Raw genomic sequence first — 20,494 nt, 5'->3', positions numbered from 1 at the left:
CTCACTAAAGCTGCCTCTCCTGTGCCGCCAGGAGACGCTTTGTACCCCACAGGTGTCCCTCGAAGGGAGGAGGCCAAGAATGCTTGGAAACATTTCGGACGTGGCATCTTCAACTGGGCCAAACTTCTATCTCAGAGACCGCCAGAGGGAAATGGAAGAAGAGCAGAATCTATGTTCTTTGAATTACGTTGTTTGTGGCGCTCATACAACGTGGAGGTTAAGAGAGTGGACCACTTACACGGGCAGTTGACTTAACTCTGTGCGCCGCAGTTTTCTCATCTGTCACGTGGGGATGACAACTATGTCTAGTAAATAGGGTTTTGGTGAGCATCACAGGGATAAAACGTGTCAACTGCTTAGCATACACAGTGGGTGACACATCAGAAGTACTCAAGAAATGTTAGCCCTCGTTGGCAATATCATCAGGAATCCCTTTGACTTTTGTGCACCTTAGGGGGCAGAGGCTCTGTTAAGCTCAGATCTGAGACAGCAAGGAAGATAATGAGGCAAAGTGTAGGGGTCACCTGACCCCGGGAATATCCTCTTTGCAAACCCGAGCACCCCTCACTCTTACCTGGCACAGAGGTGCCGAATGCCACAAACACAACAGCCGTGACTGAGTCCTTGAGCCCAATGGTGCAGCCGAAGTGGGAGGCCAGGTCCCCGATTATGGCTGTGAGCATGCCAATGATGAGAATGGACACAACGAAGCAGGCCCAGCCATGGCAGTACTCTGTGGGGGGCACGCAGGCAAACAGCACCTTCCAGAAGACCGTCAGAAAGTGCATGACGTAGTCAAAGCAGGATGGCAGCCGCTCCTCTCCTGACTCGTCCTCATCCTCGTCCCCTGCTGGAGACAAGAGAAAACAGGCCCAGGAGAGGGCAGCAAGGTCAGATCCCCACTCAGGAGGAAGTCGAGTCAACCCACATGACAAGCATTACTGGCTGGCGGGAGACCTCAGCTCTCTCCTGAGGAGTGGTGTGGGCCAGGGCACGGGCACCAGAAAACAGCTGGGAAACGGGACCTGAGTTGGGGTGCCCCACTGGTCGATGTGAATGCAGGGCACCGCGGGAGACTGGGAAACAGAGGACAGGGGAATAGGGAGAAAAGGGAGAGAGAGAGAAAGAGACTGGGGGAAGAACACAGGAGGGCCAAGGCAATGAAGCAGAGGAGGGTGGAGCCGGCTGCGTCAGGTTGCCTGCGTGAAGAACAGCGAAATCAGCTGTGTGTCCCCTCTTTGCTGGACACCGGTGGAGTGCCTAATTTTCCTGATATACCTGCTGCAATAACCTCGTGGTTCTGGTTGTTATCCGTCCCCAGAGGGGCGGCTGTCATTCCAGATCATGCAGGCATACCAGAGAGCCCGCGCCATCCTCCAAATATCCCATGGGACAGAGCAGGCATGGGCCCCATGGTCCTTGCCAGGAAATGTGGGCAGAGTTGCCCATTCAGCAGTCCGGGAGAAGAGGATGCGCTGAGGCATGCTGGCACCTTGTCCAGGGCAACCTCTGTAAGGTTTTGACACCATCGGAGGAAGCTGGGTTGTGAAAGAGGAGGAGTTAGGACGCTTGAGTTCCAGTCACAGCTTTGCCAGGAAGAGCATCCATAAGCTGGGGATAAATCACCTCTTGTTTCTGAACCTCAGTTCCCCTCTCTGAGAAAGGAGGGGATTACATGACGTGGCCTATATTCTGTTTATTGTCTCTGTAGGGTCAAAGCAAGGTCACCAGAGGGGAAACTGGGAGTATCTGAAGCAGGTGACATGAAAAGTGGGGCAGCCGCGGCAGCCACAGCCACCCTGTCTTCCTGGCCGTACTTTTGCTCTGGCTCTGGGGCCTTAGGGATATGACCCTGTGGGTTGTTGCTATGACGACAAAGCCTCACGAAAGCAGACAAGGCTGGTGGAGCTGGGCAGTACAAGGGGGCCTTGGTGATGCCAGGAGGCGCTATTGGCGGCGGCGGTGAGACCTTGCCTGGGACCCTGGCTGTGCTGTGGGCCACCACTGAGGGAATCTGTCAGTACATGCCAAAGGAGAGGTCTGGAATCATCCAGGGTGGAGGTCTGTCAGGAATCAAGGCATAGATTTTACAAACTCCGGACCCCCACATGTCTAATCAGAAGAGTCCCCTATTTTACAGAAAAGGAGGACCAAAGTAATGAGAGGAAGTAATAATGGAAACAGGATTTTAATCAGTTTGTGTTGGTACCAGATGCTATCATTCTATTTACTTTGCTGAGAAAGGTCGAAATGGTTCCTTTTTCGAATGAGGGAATTGTGGTTCAGGGAGGATAACTTGTTCCAGGTCACACAGTGGAGCCAGGATTTGAAACCAGAAATAGCCATGCTTTTTTAGCTACCCCATGATTCTTTTCCAAAGTGACCCAGTGAAACAGGCGAACATCAAGGACTAGAGCTGGGGCACAGAAGCCTTCCCAGAAATTGGTAGCTGCTGATGGGGCTGTGTTCTCCCTTCTCTGGTGTTGCCTGCTTCTCCCAGTGAGGCTAGTGCCCGTCTTGAGACCCTCTTACCTGCGCTGACAGTGATGGCCTCCATGAACTGGTCCCTCCAGGAATGGGTCCCCACAACCATGGCCAGGTTTGTCTTCTTGATCAGTTTGTCCACCGTATTCTGTCAGGGAGAGAAAAACTTGGAATCATGAGGTTAGAACGCTCAGAACTGTTGCATTCCAGGCATGTCCACATGGATTCTCAAAGTAATGGCCTTGGATGATATCTGCTGGGTCAGTCTTTCCACTTCCCTTTTCTTTGGTTGTGATGACGGATAGTGGATACTTAGAGCAATACAGTAGAGCGTAATGGTAATGAGATCAATAAACTTTGCCCCGGAGCAGAAAATTTTAGAATTTCTGTTTTTAAAATGCAGTTAACAATAGTGATAATACATCCAGGGGCTTTATAGCCCATTTATTCTATATGTTGTTTCCTCCCAATATTCCTAGGATCTAAATGGCCGGCCCTATTCATTCCATGTTACAAATGGGGAGACTGGCCCTGGGTGGTTAAATGATTTGTTCAGTTTCAACTTCAGACATTCAGTGGTGAAACTGGAACAGAACTTCTATCTCCCACCACATTACCCTATTCTTCAATTTGAGCTCACTTATAGCCTGACCTTGAACTCAAAGGACTCTTCAATGATGACCTCTAGTTTGGGGTGTTCGCCCAGTACTGGCTTTCCCATTTCTGCTATCCTCTTGGCCTCCTCTTCCTCCACAGTCAGCTTCCTGTCTGTCACCTCTGCAACAAAACAAAATCAGACTAGCTTTAGCACATTCGCCACTCCCTAGGAGGCTAAAGGTCAGAGTGTGAGGCATGGGTAGTGGGCACAAAGCAAACTGCTCTTGAGAATGGGTCCTTTGTGTACTTTTTAGCGACTCTTTCTACACCATGCTGAACATTTTATAACCATCAGACCATGAGAGGGTCCCTTTCAGGCCTGGGATAAACATTCCTATTTCCATTTTATACCGGGGTGAGCAACCTGATCCAAAGACCTTTGGAGAAACAGCACCTAGTAAAGTCACCATGTCATCTGGTGAGATATTGGAGAGTTGGGAACAAAAGGCTTTAACAGTTTTGAATTACTGGGCCTGACCGTTCAACTACTTAATGTAAAAATTCTTGGGGGTCAGAACCACATGTTAATCCAAAAGGTATGTCTACTGGTTCCCATTAACATCTGTTTCCAACACCACTGCGGTTGTGCCCTCTATAAAGGAGAAAGGAGGAATATCTACACTCCATACAAGTGAATGTCATCCTCATAATGAGAACTTGGAAGATTTCCTGAAAGATTTCATGATTTTCCAATGAAAGATCCCCAGGATTTCTGTAGGAACGAGGCCCATTTCTTCTGGAACAGAAATACTTGTTCAATCAAAATCCAGAGGAAGCTCTTCCTTTACTTTCTTTTGAGGCATTCCCTGTATCCCTCAGCATCTTGACTCATTTACCAGTGGTCCCTTCTCATGTTGAATGGTGGGAAAAATTTTCCACTTCAGCTGGTGAGTCCATTTTGAGACCACTTCACCATGAAGACATGTTTTCTGGATTAGAGTGAAATAGAGATTGAATCTTTTTATTCCCCTTTGATTAGGCAATTGCTCTTGGCAGACTGTTTCTTTCAGAGATCATTTAAACATCTTTCCTTCCAAGTCCACATTCTTACATGCAATTAATTCTTTTATTGAGTTCCTTAATTGCTTTCATTCCACACAGTGAATCTCCTACGGAAATCCTTTGGTCCTTGGATAATCTCAAGGACAAAGTGGGTCAGAGGCCAGGGAGGTCTTCTTTTCTCTCTAACTTGGGAATCGCTGAAACATAGGGACAGGTGAGACTCGAGCTCTTGAAGTTGCAAGGAAAGGAATTCACTGGAAAGACGATAAGTCAAGAGTATAAGTTACTAGAGAGGCTGTTTTACATAAGGATTTTCTTAGTTGTCGTGAATGAAGATGGTAAGAAAGTATGTGGACGATTCCTGAGCTAGCTGTTTTACTCAGTGCTTCTGGCAACAAACACAGAAGGCAATCCCAAAATGTTTGGGAGCTGTCCGTGGTGCTGTCCTCCCGGTAGTGTTGGTGACGGCTTTCGGAAGCAATTATTTCTCAAGGATCAATGTCCTGTCTATTTCTAAGTAAACAGACACCCTCTAGCAGCCTGATTTTATTCAATTCATTGATTCTGAGTTTTTAATGAGTTAATTATGAAGGTAAATCTGGGTGCATCAGGGTTCTGGCTATGAAGTCAGTGATCCTAGAAGCCAGACTGCAAGCCACTCTGAGAAAAAGCCTTTAGGAAAAGACTCACAGATTCTTTAAAACCATGGGTACTTTTTTCTTCCCTCGACTTTACATTTTGGCACCATATCACAATGGCTATCCTAGCAGTGACCGTATTATTCTATTCCTCCCTCCCCAATTCCCCCATGTCATACTTTACATGTGCCACAAGAACTTTATTATGCCAATATAATGAGCTCTCCAGTGACATATAAATGTACCTGTCTAACCCCGTGTCTAGCTATCAATCTGGCACTACATCCATCTGGAAAGATATTGATCTACCTACTGACCTGTCCACCCCTGTGGTGATAGTCAGTTTTTCCATCTAGCTTTTTGCAAAAATCTCTTTGACAAATACCAATCCTTTATCTTTGGCTCTCCCATAGCTCCACAGAGGTACTCCATATAGATCGGTTAAGTGATTGATTCACATGCCTTTAAATCAACTCTGATTTAGTGTCTTGGTTTGGTAGTAATTCCTGCCTTTTCCTATTTTTATAATTATCATTCCTTTACATTTAAATTAATTTCTTGAGAGAGTGATAAGTCTCAAATCTAAAAGACCATAATGATTCTGATAATTTGTTTATGTAATTACTGAGAATTTCAAGTGAAGAGAATAAATGATAGGTGATTTTGACATTTGGGCTGACTGAACAAACTCTCAGATCTCAGAAAAGGGGGAGGGGGAAGAGAGAGAGAGTGATAGAGAGAGAATATGAATAGGATGAAAGATTGAACAAATATTGGAGGAACAAAGAGCTTGCCAGGCCAGACAAGAATAGATGTTGTGAATGCTCTACAGGCATCCTCAGGAAGAAATGGGGCGATTTAACTAACGCCCTCACTCCCAGGTTCCTGAGCTTGGCGGGGTAGCTCAGAACGAAGCGTATCTACTCTCCACCTTTCACCACCAGGCATTGTTAACCATGTTTGCCTGTCCACCCAGGAAAATTGAAACAAGAATTGGAGATTTACCATGAATTTTAAGTCTAACCATGGGCTCCTAAATGAAAAGTTTACAGACTGAAAGATATAGAAAATAATACCTTCTTTTCCTATTTCGGTTTCTACTGGTATTTTAACAAATATGTTAAAAGTACAAGAAAGCCTAAATTAAATCACAAACTTTGTTGTGTGCATATGTGTGTGGTTGGCGGTGGGGGTGCATAGAAGCAAGAGTTGTAACAAAGAAGCTCAAACACCTTCTCAGGCAAGAAGGTAAGTGGAGAAATAACTCCCAATGCCATGGCATTAATACCCTGGGGGAAGAGTGGAAAATATGGAGTCAGAGGTAGTTCTTATCCTGTTGGTCTAGAGAGGAAGCAAGTGGCCAAGGAAGCTAGAGTCATTTTGTTTTCCAGAAAGTAAAAATGTAGGGGTTTCCCTATTTATATTGTTATTCTTGTATAAGGCTGCCAAGAAGGCAAATGTCCTTACTATATACACTGCCCCTTCTCAAAACGAGGCTGCAGCCTGTATGTAATTTTGAATACTAGCGAATTCTGTAAGTTGTTTTGCTTCTCAAATGCTCTTAAAAATTTTTTGCATGCTCAAAGACCTGATGAAATTTAAAATGTTATCTTAACTTACATTGAGACATCTGGTATAGCTCACGCTGTCTATACTGAGAGTTAGAGTATTACTGATATGCTGGAAATGCTTGTCTATCTGCTCGCGAAGTTGGATGTTGTTTATGATCTGATTCCACTGATGCAAGCATGCTCTCAAAGAAGGTGTATGTCCTACAACAGAACCTAGATTCTGCATGCGAATATGTCCACAGTAAATTCTCCAAGATTTCTATTTTCAGCCAGATAATTGTCCCCACCACCCATCATATCCTAATTCTTCTTCTTGTTCACGGCACCTGTGACTTCAAGGGTAAATGACAAATGAACCAAAGTTCTAGCAATTTAGGTCTCAGCTGTAATGAGATGCAACATCTCCAGGATCAGTAAAATTCCAGATTCTTTAAAAAGTGCGTTTCATGTTCTCACAGCAGCTCCTGGTTGTTTTTCCCCGGTTCCCTCAAGATCAAAGTATTTTCTTTCGAATCCCATCATGACCCTATCCGCTCCTGCCCCACAACATGAGATGACAGATGATTAAGACTCAGAAGTCTTGACCCACTATCTCTTTGGTAAGTTTCAACTCTCTTCCTGGTCCTAGAGAAGACCAGCTATGCCTTCACCCACATCCGCTGACAAAAGTGGTGCTCAGTGAATTGTCAACTTCCTCACAATTACTTCAAGTAGGGAAATAAACCTCTCAGTCCTTAGGAGAACTTGTCAGGTTAGCTCGAGCCCGCAGTTCCTATTAAATAAATCAAAGGACATTGGTCTTAAACTAAATAATGGCACTGGCAAGAAGTAGAAAAGATGGGGCAAGACACCTCTTACCTGGAGACAACAGGAGCGCTGTTTGCAAATGGATACCAGACAAGGGGAAGAAAGAAAAGGAAAGAGCATTAAGGTCCCATCTTGAAAGTGTCCCCAGGCTTTGTGGTTGCAGCAGTATAAGGAAAGCAGTGAGCTTAGTGGGTGAGAGCTCTGCAGCCACATGCAAAAGGCAGCATTTGGAGCATGCGCAACAGCAGCAGCAGCAAGAGGTATGAGCCACTGGAGGGACTGCTGAGCACCAGAGCCCTGCAGCCTGACTTTCCCCCCAGACCTTCCCTGTAACTCTTGGGGACTAGGGAAAAAGCAATGAGGATGGGAGGACCATTTGAGTGGAGCAGGGACAGAGTTGGTCATTCATGATCTTCTAAGGAATCAGGTTATCATATCAGGTTATCAGGCTATCATATCATATCATATCATATCATATACCATATCATATCATATCTGTGAAGGAATGAGAATCCAGTTACCAGGAAAACTGTAGAGGTCGCAGCCTTGCCAGTGTAGCTGGCTTGTCAGTGGAGAATATGACCCTGGGGCTTGAACAGGAGTTCAACGTGGGCAGTGGCATAAAATAGTGAACAGTGCTCAGTCCCGCGGCTTCTATCCCTAACCTTATCAGATCATGCTTAGCTTCTCAGAGACTGTAACATTTCCATGGCCACAAATAGCTTCCTAGCTACCACACTGGCCAGAACTTTTGAGTTCCCCTCAAAGAATGACCTAGTGAAAAGCTAAGTTCTGCAGAGTATTTTTTTGAATGGTTTATCTTTTTATAGATACAGCCTGGAGGTTAGGGCCAGGGACTCCTACCATTTGTATCACCTGTGCCCAGCAAAGTCACTGCAACTAGGAGGTGTTCAATAAAGCTTTGTTTTTTGCCACATATTTTGGCAACTGTAATAGATCCAGTGGTGCTGCATCTCTGGATGCTGGTCTTTTTGTTCCAGAAAGGACAGGCTAAACCAGAGTCATACCGAAAGCTATTTGTAGACGAAAGATGACAAATAGCAAGGCCCCTACATGGACTGGGAAGCTGGGTTAGACGTACCTAACACAGGGCATCCCTAGCCCCTGGACTGTACTTATGTTAAAAAATTCTTGTGACATACCACATTTTCATCTCATTGGTGTCTTAGCACAGCCCCACACTCCCTAGCTCTTATCAAATAAAAGTCTGGGCACATCCTACCACATAGTCTTGGTACAGCTGGTGACTGATGGTGCTGCGGAAGGAGTGGGGGTGGTGTCTGTGTATTGTTTCCTCTAGAAATCTCTAGGAAGGCAACTCAGGTCTATGATCCATCATCGCACAGTTGCAACCACTGAAGACACATGTGGATCAAGAATCTCTACAGTACATAAACAGGGCAAACAGGTTGACGTTCTGCTTTCTCCCATATGGAAGTCCAAGGGAGTAATTGATGAGTGAATCTCCTTGCTATATTGAGATAGATAGAAGGATGACAGATAGATAGATAGATAGATAGCAAGAAAGCTTGTTCATTCTGCTCCTTCTATGGATCTGCATGGAAGAGCCTCTCCTGGCCCCCAAGTTCCAGTGGAAACCAGAAACCTGAACACATTAGTGTACCCATGTTGGCAAGACAAGGGATAGCTCTTCCATAAAGGTCCCTGCTGCCCTGATTTTCACTCAGATGTCCCTCCCAACACCAGGCTCATCTCTAACACAGTGAGAGGGCTTGCAGTCAGCTAGAGTTGTACTACTCTCTGGTCATTGTCTACATGATTTGAGACTTTCCATTTAGCAGTTATAGATGGGTCAGCAAGATCCAGATAGGCCAATTCTGAGTGACATAATACCTCCAGGGTGTTTTTCCTGCTGCTGATGATGAGAGAATCTGCAGCTGAACTTTCCCCTGTATTGATCCCCAGGGTCAGGTGAGCATCATTTATCCCTGCTCACATACCCCAGGGACATACAGGAACTAGCGTAGTTCTGTGAGTAATTGGAAGCATCTGGGCAGCTTGTCAGGGTGAGCCCATTGATGTGGTAAGACGGGGCACGAACAGGCCCTATGACTGGGGGAGAATGCTATCCTTTCCACATGAGGCTTTCAGTGTCCAGGCCCAACAGCCTTGACCATGCTGCTCAGTATTGATCTCAGATGCCTACTTCTGGACTCGGGTGTTTATGCCAGGGCAACCGTATTTCCTATTCATCCTCCCTTTTCCCCTCCTCTAGCTCGTCTAGAGCATTTAATTTCACCTCTCAAGTCTGTTTTGTTTGCCAAGAATAGAATCTGCTATTTCAAATACAGGCTTTTTTTTTTTTTTTTTGTAATGCAATTGTCATTTTGACCATGCAAAGTCTATGCTGTTCTGAGTGCCTGAGACTCTCCCATGCAGCAGTGATAATGAAAAGCAATTTCTACTGTACAGCTTCTCACCCTGAGAACACCAGGGAATTCTGAAAATCAGGACGGGTTTTCATTTGATTCTGAGTCTAGACAATCAAGTTGTATGACCTTTTACCTTATGGTCTAATGCCAAAATATGGGAAAATCTGAAGAAACTGAAATTAGACAAGAGACCACGTCTGGAAATGCACATATTTCCTATTGGCATCTTCCATTTTGGCATCTTGGTCACCGGGAAGATCTGGAGGATACCTGTCTGCTCACCTACTCCCTCTCTAGGACTAAGCTCCACTAAGCCTTTGCTGAAATCTCGTTGGACAAAGAGCCCAGTTCAGAAAAGGGGGTGGGGGTGGTGGGAGAGTCTCAAATGGAGAGTAGACAAAGGCATTTTTGCATTTGGCTGAGTCTCTTGAAGAGCACAAGGTGTATCTTGGGTCACTCTCTGTCCTGCTGTTGATCAGGGTTTATTGGGGAGGCAGAAAAGAAAAGCCTCTTTAATGGTGGAATAAAGTCATGGGTAGACTTGTAACCCATTCTTCTTGTCTGGAGCCACTGCCTTCTTTCCAGCTACCCTGATCATTTGTGCTGCTTTCATTTGCACCTAAGTAGCAGAGACTGTGGAAATTGATTAAGCTAGTTTACAATGGCCTTAGATGTCTGCTGCATCTAACCAATCATGAAGATGCAGCAGACATCTAAGGCCATTGTAAACTAGCTTACAATGGATACAAGGGAGGTGGGAATGAGGTAGGGCAGGTGTTGAGACGATTTCTGGGAATATTCTCAGCGGTAGTAACTGGAGGATCGGCAGGAACATAATCTAAGCAATGGAACTAGAGATTTTTTTTTCCTGCACTCTGGAAGTCAGGTTCATGGCGACATCTTATCAGGTGGTGAGGGCAAGATGAGTAATGGAAGATGGAGATGGCTTTTGTCTCTAGAACACTAGGCATATCCAGACCTGGGTGGACATAGAACTGGTCAGATTTGCAGAGAGAGTCCCCAGAAGACAGTGAGAACTGATCAATCATACCTGTCGATAGCCTTCAGGAGTACAGTTGCTGGATTTCTTAGCAGCTGTCCTTGAATGAAAGGCTTTATGCTGCTCTCTGTCATGTGAATATGAAATAACTGAAGAATAATCATCCTTTTTTGAAAAACAAGTGGGTCTCACTGTTCCATCTTCCATGAGGGTCCCAGAAGCATACCTCTTCTGAAGGGGAGTGTGAAAGTCCTTCTCTTGGTATTTCCCAAGAGCATCCTTTTCCATTCCCACATAGATTCCTCCAACACTTCTGAAGTAGTGGTTTCCAATCATTTTCTTCAAGGGAGGAAATCTTTCCTTACATCTTCCTTGGTTGCAACATAATCAGTCCCTGAGTAACGGAGCCCTAGCAGGTATTCCAAGATGCATGTCTTCAGGAAGAGAGGAGATGAGGCCACTTCTCTGGTGTGGGATGAGGGTTATCTTGGGATCTGGGTGACATGCCTATTTGCAGGTGCCAAGCAAAGGCAGACTCCTGTGGGCCGTCTTGCTTCTCGGGGATCAATACCAACTACACCATTTAGAGGCCCTTCTATTAGAAAACCCATTGAGTCAACACTCTGGGCCTGCTCAATGTCATTCCTTTTCCGAGGCCCTCTGGCTGGGGAGATTCCCATACCTGGAATTACTTCCTTCTTTTTGCAGACTCTCAATTTTCTGCTTTAGGGATTGCACTGTCCTCAAGTAGTCTAAATAAAGTTCTCTACCTTGGGCTAGGAATAGAGGTGGAATGAGACGGGATGGATATCAAGTGGAGGAAGAATAGTTCAGGACTCCAGATTGTATGACCACCTCAGAAGCCAGCTGTCTCTCAGAGAGGTCTCAGAAGCTGTGGGCTCTGACAATTGGTATACCCTTTCATACCATGGTCTCCCCAACTGTGAAATAGTCAGATAAAACACTTACCTCCATGAAGGGCAGAGGGGCCTATGAACCCCTCTGCAAGTGAATAACCTGCCAAGCACTCAAGGAAGGTTGGGGAATGCAGCAGAAAACTGTCAAAGCATCATTGCAACATGGGCCCCGGTCCCCAGCCCAGACCCTTCCCCATTCAATCCAGGCTCGAGGGTAAGGGGTGGGAGGGGAAGAAGGCAGGGAAGGGGCACAGACATGCATGGCATCACATTCCTTTCTTTTTCTTCTCCTCCCCACCCCCCAAGGAGTTTCCACATTTACAGGTTACATGTATGTGTGGGGGCTGTGGGGGAGAGTGCAGGGGACAGTGGTGATCAGATCATTGGAGCACAAGGCGGAAGGAAGTAACTCAGTAGGGTAATGAGGAGTTCAGGCTGCAGCGCTGTCCAGAAGGTGGGAAAGGAGGACTTGGTAATCAGCTAAGGCTAAGAAGGCAGAGATGACACCGAAACAGGGTGAGAGCGAGAATACAGGAGGGAAAAGAATAAAAAAGTCCATTGGTCAAAAAGAGGAAAAAGGAAAAGGGAAGAAAATGGGGGGAGAAAAATAGAGTTGTTTTTTGCTGCTGTTGCTTTTCAGTTAAATTTTTTTTATCTTTCTTTTTGTTGTTGTCGTTTTATTTTGTTTTGTTTTTTAAAGAATCTCACACCTGATATTCCACGTTCCATCCATTTCGGTTCACCAAGGACAATGAAGAAATTCTCTTGCCTTTCGTATTCCTCCTCATCTACTATTTTAACCCTTATGGTTTTCCTGTAGGGACAACAAGAGAGAGAGTGTGTCGACTGGGTCGGTAGGTTGGTTTGTCATTTGGAGCACAGCCTTTAAAATCATTCCCCATCACTCCTGGTACATGCAGCCCAGTCCCGCCATGGTGGCATTTGACGGGACTATGGTGGATTGTATATTTCTCATATAAAAAAAATGGTCTCAGCTTTTCTTGTCTCCTTGGTCGTAGTTGTCCTTCTGGGTGTGAAGGAAAGGGAGCCAGGGGACAAGGAAAAGTGGGCGAAGGAAGGGTTCCGGGGGGACAGGAGGGAAAGGGGAAGGACAAAGGGGGTGATGGTGGGAAGGAGTCAGTTTAGATCCTGCTGATAGTTAGTAGGAGGTGAGTCAGGCAGCGCATTCCATTGGGTGTCACATGGTAACTGGCATTTCTTTGGGAAGCAGGTAAATTACCGGCCCATTGGAAATGATTCTTCTACAACAGGAAATGTGTCAACAGTGCCTAGCTGGGGTCTCGTTTTCCTTCCTTGTGTCTATACTCACTTCTTATGTGAGCCTCATAAAGAAAATTTTAAAGTATTTATGAGGAAGGGAAACGAGAGAGAGAGACAGCGAGAGAGAGAAAGGAAGGCAGAATTCTATTATCTTTGTCATTCTTTACCTCAGGGCTTCAGTGGTGGGAACTAAAATAAGTATGTATTAACTACAATATGATATAGGACTGCTTTAATATTTATGGCTGATGCACTCCTGGGAAAATGTAAAGAAAATGATAGAAGTCATCAAATTCTAAATCACCTTTATACTTCTATCACATAGGGTGATATGTCCCAAGGCTGGCTTCCTTAAATGCTGATTATCTGGGCTCTGGGGGAAAAGGTGATGGAGGTTCTGATTCGTTTCTGGGTTATCTCAACAAAGCATGTTGTCTTTTAAAAACAAATCATTCAGGGAAGCAAAGTTTCCTGGAAAATCACTCCCCTCCGAAGACTGGCATGACGCTGGTTCAGCCCTGCTGTCGTGGGAGAAGTTGCTATGGGGCCTGGATCATCCCCATCTTGGTCCTTCATGGAACCACAGTGGGGTTGGCGGGTCTCAGTAGTGAGCCATGATTTTTCTTTCCCATGTTGGTCCTTCATGGAACCACAGTGGGGTTGGCGGGCCTCAGTAGTGAGCCACGATTTTTCTTTTCTGCTTGCTTTGTTTTTAGCCTGGGACCTAAATGCTCTCTAAAGGGCAAAGAGGTGCTAACAAACAATAACCTAAGATGTCTAATCAGAGCCTCTGATGTTCCCCTTCCATTCTGAAGACGTGCTCAGCTTTGCCATCTATAAAGTGGTAGACTGACCTGAGATGGTTTGTTGAACACAAGATTTGGTGTGTGTTTGTGTTTTGTGTGTGCGTGTTTCACAAGTACATTTTCAGTCACCCTTTTTGGTACTATTTTGGGACAACTTTACATACCTTGCTGAGTAGACAAAAGACAAAGCTAAATGACTAACAAGAAGAATTTTCTAGGGGCGCCTGGGTGGCTCAGTCGGTTGAGCGGCCAACTTCAGCTCAGGTCATGATCTCGCGGTCCGTGAGTTTGAGCCCCGCGTCGGGCTCTGTGCTGACAGCTCAGAGCCTGGAGCCTGTTTCAGATTCTGTGTCTCCCTCTCTCTCTCTGACCCTCCCCCGTTCATGCTCTGTCTCTCTCTGTCTCAAAAATAAATAAACGTTAAAAAAAAATTAAAAAAAAAAAGAATTTTCTAGGAACCTCTCTCTAGGCCCTAGATATGGGAACCTCGGGCTGTCTACGAAATAGGAGCCTGGCAGTTTTTCCCCTGCAGGGACTCTGCCGTGGGTTGGAAATGGGGTGCTCTATGACCAAGGGCATGGCCTGGAGGGACACGATTGATGGCCCTGCCAGAGAAGGAATGCTTCCCCAAATACTGGCCGCTCCCCTCTACATAGATGGTCTGTCCAGAAGAGGATGTTCTGACCTGCCCATTGGAAGTCCGGGATATGTGTGTGGTCATTTACATTGAAGTCAAAGGCTCCATCTACTCTGAGAAATCCTGTGATCTTTTGGGAAAGCTTCCACTCAAGTCAGAATCCCCTCTCCCACTATTCTAGCTCGTCTGCCACCTGTCTACCTGGATGCTCTTTGCAGGGAAAACAGAGTCCAACAGGTAGGCCTGCGACCTAGACCTGGAGCTCAAACCTGTACTTTCAGCTCAATCAAGGTCAGAGAGAGAAACACACCTTGACAACAGGACTATGGTGAAAAGGATGGCTCCTAAAGGCTGCTTTGGGGAATGGGATGAACCACAAATAGAACCCAAGTCCAAATACATTGATTCTCAATGTCTGCCCATGGACATCTGTGCTGAGCATCTGGGCCAGTTTCTCAAGTGCTGCCCTCCTGCTGGTGCTGTGCTGTATGGTCTTTTTCTTTCCCGTATATAAAGCCATCCGGGAGAAGCAGAGAGCCGCACATATAATACTCTGGGCTCTGGCTGACTTTCTCTCTCTCTCTCCCCACTCTCTGTTTTCCCCCATATCCATTTCCCCGTCCCACAAAAACTACCACCGACTCTTGAACATCCTTCTTATGGATACCATGTGACAGGCTGGCAGGTGTTAGGACAGAGCTAGGATCAGAGAGAGGAGAGGGAGAGGTGGAAAGAAAGGAAAAGAGAGAACAAGAAAGAAAACAAAGGAACGTGAACCAGAGAGGTAGAAGAAAGGGGAAGAGAAGACAAACGGATTGGAGACAGGAAGAACCAGAAGAGGAGGGAAGAGAAGAATGTTAACGTTAGTGTGGAGGACAGGGTACTACACCTTTCTGAAAACTCATATCCACCATGCGGGGGCCCATCATCTCAATGAAGTAATTCTTGTTTTTCTCATACGCCTCATCATCAATTACCTTGATGTGAATTGTTTTGCTGTGGATGGAAAAATAAGTATCATAAGCAAGGAGCACAGTGGGGGGCCAGCCAGCTGGGAGAAGGAACAGGAAGAGAATGAAAACAGTGAAAAGATCCAGAAAGGTCAAAGTGTGTCCCCAACACCACGAGGGCACAGAGGAGAGGGGCTGCCCCAGACCCCCTTCCAGGCTCACTGGGCTCCTCTTAGGCTTTGTGTGGCTTCGTGGCATGGTCAGACTCGAAGACTGGAAAGTCAAAAGTTTGGGGTTCTAATCTGAGATACGCCACGTAACCCTGGACAAATAACGTAACTGATACACAAACAGGCTAAATAATGCTTACAGCATCCCAGGGCAGTCGTCAGAGCACTGAATTAAAGATATATCACAGCTCAACCATTTAGGTCCTCTGTAGTGTTTGTTTCCTTAGCCCTCTTGCTTTGAGGACAAGAGAGAATTTTTTTTTTAAGTTTTTGACTTTTGAAATGAGCAGGTGTTGCTCTGAAAGGCTCATGTTATAGAAAGGACACGGATGGGGGGGCATGTTGGCCTGTGGGAGTCTTGCCTGGAAATAGAAGGACTTTTCCCTTTCTCTGTGGCAGTGACTACCACGGGGAAGCCAGGAGGGCCATGTGGCTCAAGTCACGCATTCTGGTAATTCATAACTGGGTGCAGAAACTACAAGGCTACCTGCAAATGAACCCTGCAGCCCCAGGGGTGCGCTGACTGGATCACATTAACTCTAGGACGATCCAAATCACGGCTGCCTTATAAATCCTACAGTGATTTTGTGACTAACACAATTATATTGTTTTTATGTTAAAAGATGTTTCATTAATTTAAACATTGAAAAATATAAAGCAATTTTAGTAGTCCTGATTTGCATTTTTCTCTTTTCTTTTCTCTCCCTCCCCCTTCCTTCCTTCCTTCCTTCCTTCCTTCCTTCCTTGTTTCTCTCTTTCTCTTTCTTTCTTTCTTTCTTTCTTTCTTTCTTTCTTTCTCTTTCTTTTTCTATTACTAAAAGCTTTAAAAACAAAGATGGACCTGGGCCTCTCCCAACCTTTGCTTAATAATGGGGACATTTCAGGACCAGACTCCACTTGAGGCCTTTCGCAGAGGGTATGGGACACTGGTGGAGGGGCGCGCATGCTGCTGAGTCTCCCCTCAGCAGCGGGATGAAGGGATGCACACAGGAGCCCCTGGGCATGCGCTCTCTCAGACTTGGGGGGCCCGAGGCCTGCCCTTTGTTGAGGAGGCTGAGGCCTTCAGCACCTGCCTTTATTTTCATATAAAGTAGGAATATCTTTATACTCTGACTTGGGACAACCTCTCTGCTCTCCCAAGCTTTCCTGAGTCACTGTTAAGAGTGCTGGATGTCTACAGAGCTTCCTCTGTCCACATTGTGGATCCTACAGAAACAAATGTAGGTCTGTCGTTCCTGAAGTGAATTAATAGCAGTTACTAATACATCCTGGCCCCCGCCAGCCCACTGTTTCAAAATCAAAGACTCCAAACCCACACCCATCCCTATCCCATACAATCCTGGCTAGCCACCAAAGAAAGCATGAACGTTCAAGCTCTGAGAGGCCTCTTTGGCCTTTCTTCCTTGAGAGCAGTGGCACTGGTATTAGAGACGAGGATCTGAGATCAAATCCAGCCTCCAATTCTCACTAGCCGGGTGACCTTGGACAACTTGCTAAGGCTCTTCAAGTCTCATATGTAAAGCAGAGTACGAATATCTACTTCAGAGCGTTCTTTTTTTTTTAATATGAAATTTATTGTCAAACTGGTTTCCATACAGCACCCAGTGCTCATCCCAACAGGTGGCCTCCTCCATGCCCATCACCCACTTTCCCCTCCCTCCCACCCCGATAACGCATGTGAAGTGCTTGGTGGGGTGCATGATCCTTAGTAAGTGTTTACTAAATAGCAACTATTATTCCTTAAAAGTAATATGACCCCAATTTGATGTCTGAAAGTATTATATCTCCAATCATTAAGGCAGAAAATAAGGGGAAATCAATACATAGAACTGGTGACCCAAGACATGGAACAGGTTGCAAAGAGAAGTCAGGTCAAGAAAGGACTGGCTAATACAGGATGATCGACCCCAAATGAGCTCTTAGAGGGGCTTGTAATGTCAAGGGTGAGAGCACAGATACTGATTCACATTTTTCAAATTGTGGCCTTGTCAGCAACAAGCTCTGGGCTGGACAGACCACACGTCATAAGACATTGCGCTTGTGATTTTTAGTGAACGGATAAAATAGAATAAGAGATGCCATCGACAACTCAGTGGAAGACAGGGCAATGAGGACAGACATTAGTGGTGGCATAAGGAAGTGAGGGTAGCTGGCTGGGGCCACTGGCTGGAGGGTGTAGTGAGGGGAGGAGACGGGGTGTGAGACGCCCTCACTGAGATCAGTCACGGGGAAGGCATCACATCTGTTTGGAGTTAAGGCGTTACCTTGCCTGGAAGCATGAGAAATCCCTTCCAGCTCTAAAAAACCAAGTAAGCTCTCGGTTCTGCCCAACCCAAATGAAGCCACAAGAACATTTAAACTGAGTGAGAATCACCAGCCAGGTCTTGAGTTCTCTTTCAGGCATGTTCTTCCTCATTTCAGTCAACAGCAACATCGTCTATCCAAACCTGGGATCACCCCTGATCCCTTCCTTTTCCTCACCCTTCCCTCTCGACCCCACCTCAACCCTAATACATCTGCCACCATCTTTCCCTCTGCTACCAAGACCTAGAGCAAAACAACATTGCCTCTCCCTTGAACTTGGTAATAGCCTCCTGAGAGAGATCCCTGCCTTTGCTGCTTCCCTCAATTCCTAACCCCATAACAACCCAGGATTGTCCATTAAAAATGCAATCTGGGGGCGCCTGGGTGGCTCAGTCAGTTAAGCGGCCGACTTCGGCTCAGGTCATGATCTCACGGTCCGTGAGTTCGAGCCCCACGTCAGGCTCTGTGCTGACAGCTCAGAGCCTGGAGCCTGTTTCAGATTCTGTGTCTCCCTCTCTCTGACCCTCTCCTGTTCATGCTCTGTCTCTCCCTGTCTCAAAAATAAATAAAAACGTTAAAAAAAAAAAACCTAAAAAAAAAATGCAATCTGAGTCCCATCACACCCCTGTAATTGGAATAAATACAAAGTCCTTATCATGGTCTATAGTATCTTAGATCATCAGCTGCTGGTGACCTCAACGATTCCATTCATAACGTTCTCCCCTTGCTTGTGAGACCCAGATACACTGGTCTTTCTTCCTGTTCCTTCAATTTTTAAAAAAAATTTTCTACGTGTATTTATATTTGAGGGTGGACGAGGGGCAGAAAAAGACAGAGACAGAATCCAAAGCAGGCTGTGGGCTCTGAGCTGTCAGCACAGAGTCCGATGCAGAGCTCAAACTCACAAGCCGTGAGATCATGACCTGACCTGAAGTCGGATGCTTAACCAACTGAGCCACCCAGGTGCCCCTGCTTCTGTTCCTTAAATCAAGCCCCTTCCCACTTTGGGCATCGTCCTTGCTTGTTCTCTGTGCCTGGGTCTGTCCTTACCCTCAACCTTTGGGTCTCCACGTAAGCATGGAAGGCATAGGAGAGGCCTTCCACAGCCATGTGACCTTCTTCAGTATCTTTCCTCCCCATCGTCTCTACCTCCCCGCCACAGGTCACTTTCCCTCGTGTCCCACCTGCTTGTTTCCTCCAGTGCACTAATCACAGCCTGAAGTTAGCTGGTTAGTTTGTTAACTTACTTGCCCACAGTCTGTCCATACTGGAAGGTAAGGGCCATGGTGACAGGGAGCCTGTCTCACTTGCTGCCCCCGTCCTAGCACCCGGCACGGAGGAGGCCCTCGCTCATGACTTGCTGAGGGACTAAAGGTGGATTTCGAACACGCCTGAGAACACATCTGCCCCTTTGCAGCAAAAACTCATTAGGATCAACAACAAAAGCCTATTCTGATAGAACGCCTAAGGATTTCCAGAGGGACAAAGAGACCAGAAGCCCAATGTCATCCATCTAAACCCTCAGCTGACTAGCCCGCTCCATTTGTCTGTCTATGGGAGAAGCTCTACAACAACAAGCCAGGACTGAATGCATGGGGTGAGGCTGGGCAGGGCTCTGACCTGCCCGCCCTGCTTCTCCTTCCAACTTTCTGCTGAGGGAGGAGCCAAAGCACGTAGCACTTCCAGCTAAGACCGGGCTACACTGCTCGGAAAAGATGTCCCCGGGGGAATCTCCCACCAACAACAGAGGGATTAGGAAACCCATTTCTGGGCTGCCTGGCTGGCCTCTCAGAACATTCCTTTGCCTTGAGGACACCCAATTCCAAATCAGGCCTCTGGTCCTCAGGGTACTGCAAAGGGAAAGGCACTCTTTAGCCACTGAGTTCCTTTAGGGTAAAAGGGAGAGGAAGCAGCATTTCTTTGTTGAATGGTGAATACTGTATTGGAGGAGGGCCCTGTGGATTTGGCTTTATACAAGGAAGGAATCTAAGATAATATATACATTTACAATCTCAACACCATGGGAACTTTCTTATTTCATTCCCACGTCAGCCGAACAACATAGGTATTATTGCTTCCGCTCTAAAGAGGAGAAAACAAATTCTCAGAGAGGTTAAGTAACTTTCCCAGAGTCACAGAGCTCGTACCCAGCAGAACTGGGATTTTAGCACATGTACCTTATTACTCCAACAGTTTGTTTCCTACAAGCAGGTGGATCAACTCTGGATGCCAGCCCTGAGCTGTGGCCACAGTGAGGAACCACAGAGGTCTCCCATTTAAATTCAGGCGGCAGGTGAGAATTAAGGTTAACACGCGGATCTGCATTGTGTTGTTGAGTAGTGGCTTCCTAACCCTTTGGCCTCCCTTGCTAGAAGTAGTCTCTAAATAGTCTCTGACTTGGTGACTTCTTCCCTTCTGATTTCTACTAAATGACTCTTCACCGCATCGAGAAGGGTCCTTTTTCATCGTTTCTAAATGTATCCTGGCTGCTCCAGGCCAGCTAATGCTCAGAAAGCTTCCTTGAGCCGGGGCTGTGGGACAGAGCTGACCGTGGACCTTTCAGCTTTTCTGGGGCAGCGTTCAGAAGCCTCACATCTCTGTGTTGAGATATTTTAAGTCTTCTTTCTCTCTCTAGTTGGGCACCAGAGCAGACCCCTCCTCTTCCCCTGGCAGGTTCCTGGCCCTGATTTGGGGCAGAAAAGCCCCTCCCATTTCCAACCATACCCTGACAGCCCAACACTGACATTCCCCTCACCCTTACCAAGGTCTGGGGGAAGATTCCTCGTCACATGAAAA

The 20,494-nt window shown here is 46.3% G+C and overlaps 1 protein-coding gene across 1 annotated transcript in view; it reads right to left on the bottom strand.

Annotated features, from left to right (window-relative positions):
- The window catches only part of SLC8A3 (solute carrier family 8 member A3), a 124,186-nt gene that overhangs the window by 3,927 nt on the left and 99,765 nt on the right, over nt 1-20,494 (bottom strand). Inside the window, exons 2-5 of the mRNA XM_049612565.1 lie at nt 12,201-12,304; nt 3,137-3,261; nt 2,533-2,632; nt 575-850 (exon numbers count right to left, since the gene is read on the bottom strand). Coding sequence (XP_049468522.1) covers nt 575-850; nt 2,533-2,632; nt 3,137-3,261; nt 12,201-12,304 — 605 coding nt within the window. The remainder of the gene's footprint in view (nt 1-574; nt 851-2,532; nt 2,633-3,136; nt 3,262-12,200; nt 12,305-20,494) is intronic.

Source organism: Panthera uncia, assembly GCF_023721935.1.
Source record: "Panthera uncia isolate 11264 chromosome B3 unlocalized genomic scaffold, Puncia_PCG_1.0 HiC_scaffold_1, whole genome shotgun sequence".
NCBI lineage: Eukaryota > Metazoa > Chordata > Mammalia > Carnivora > Felidae > Panthera > Panthera uncia.
The sequence above is the reverse complement of the archived record's forward strand: the minus strand, read 5'-3'. Positions and strand labels throughout refer to the sequence as shown.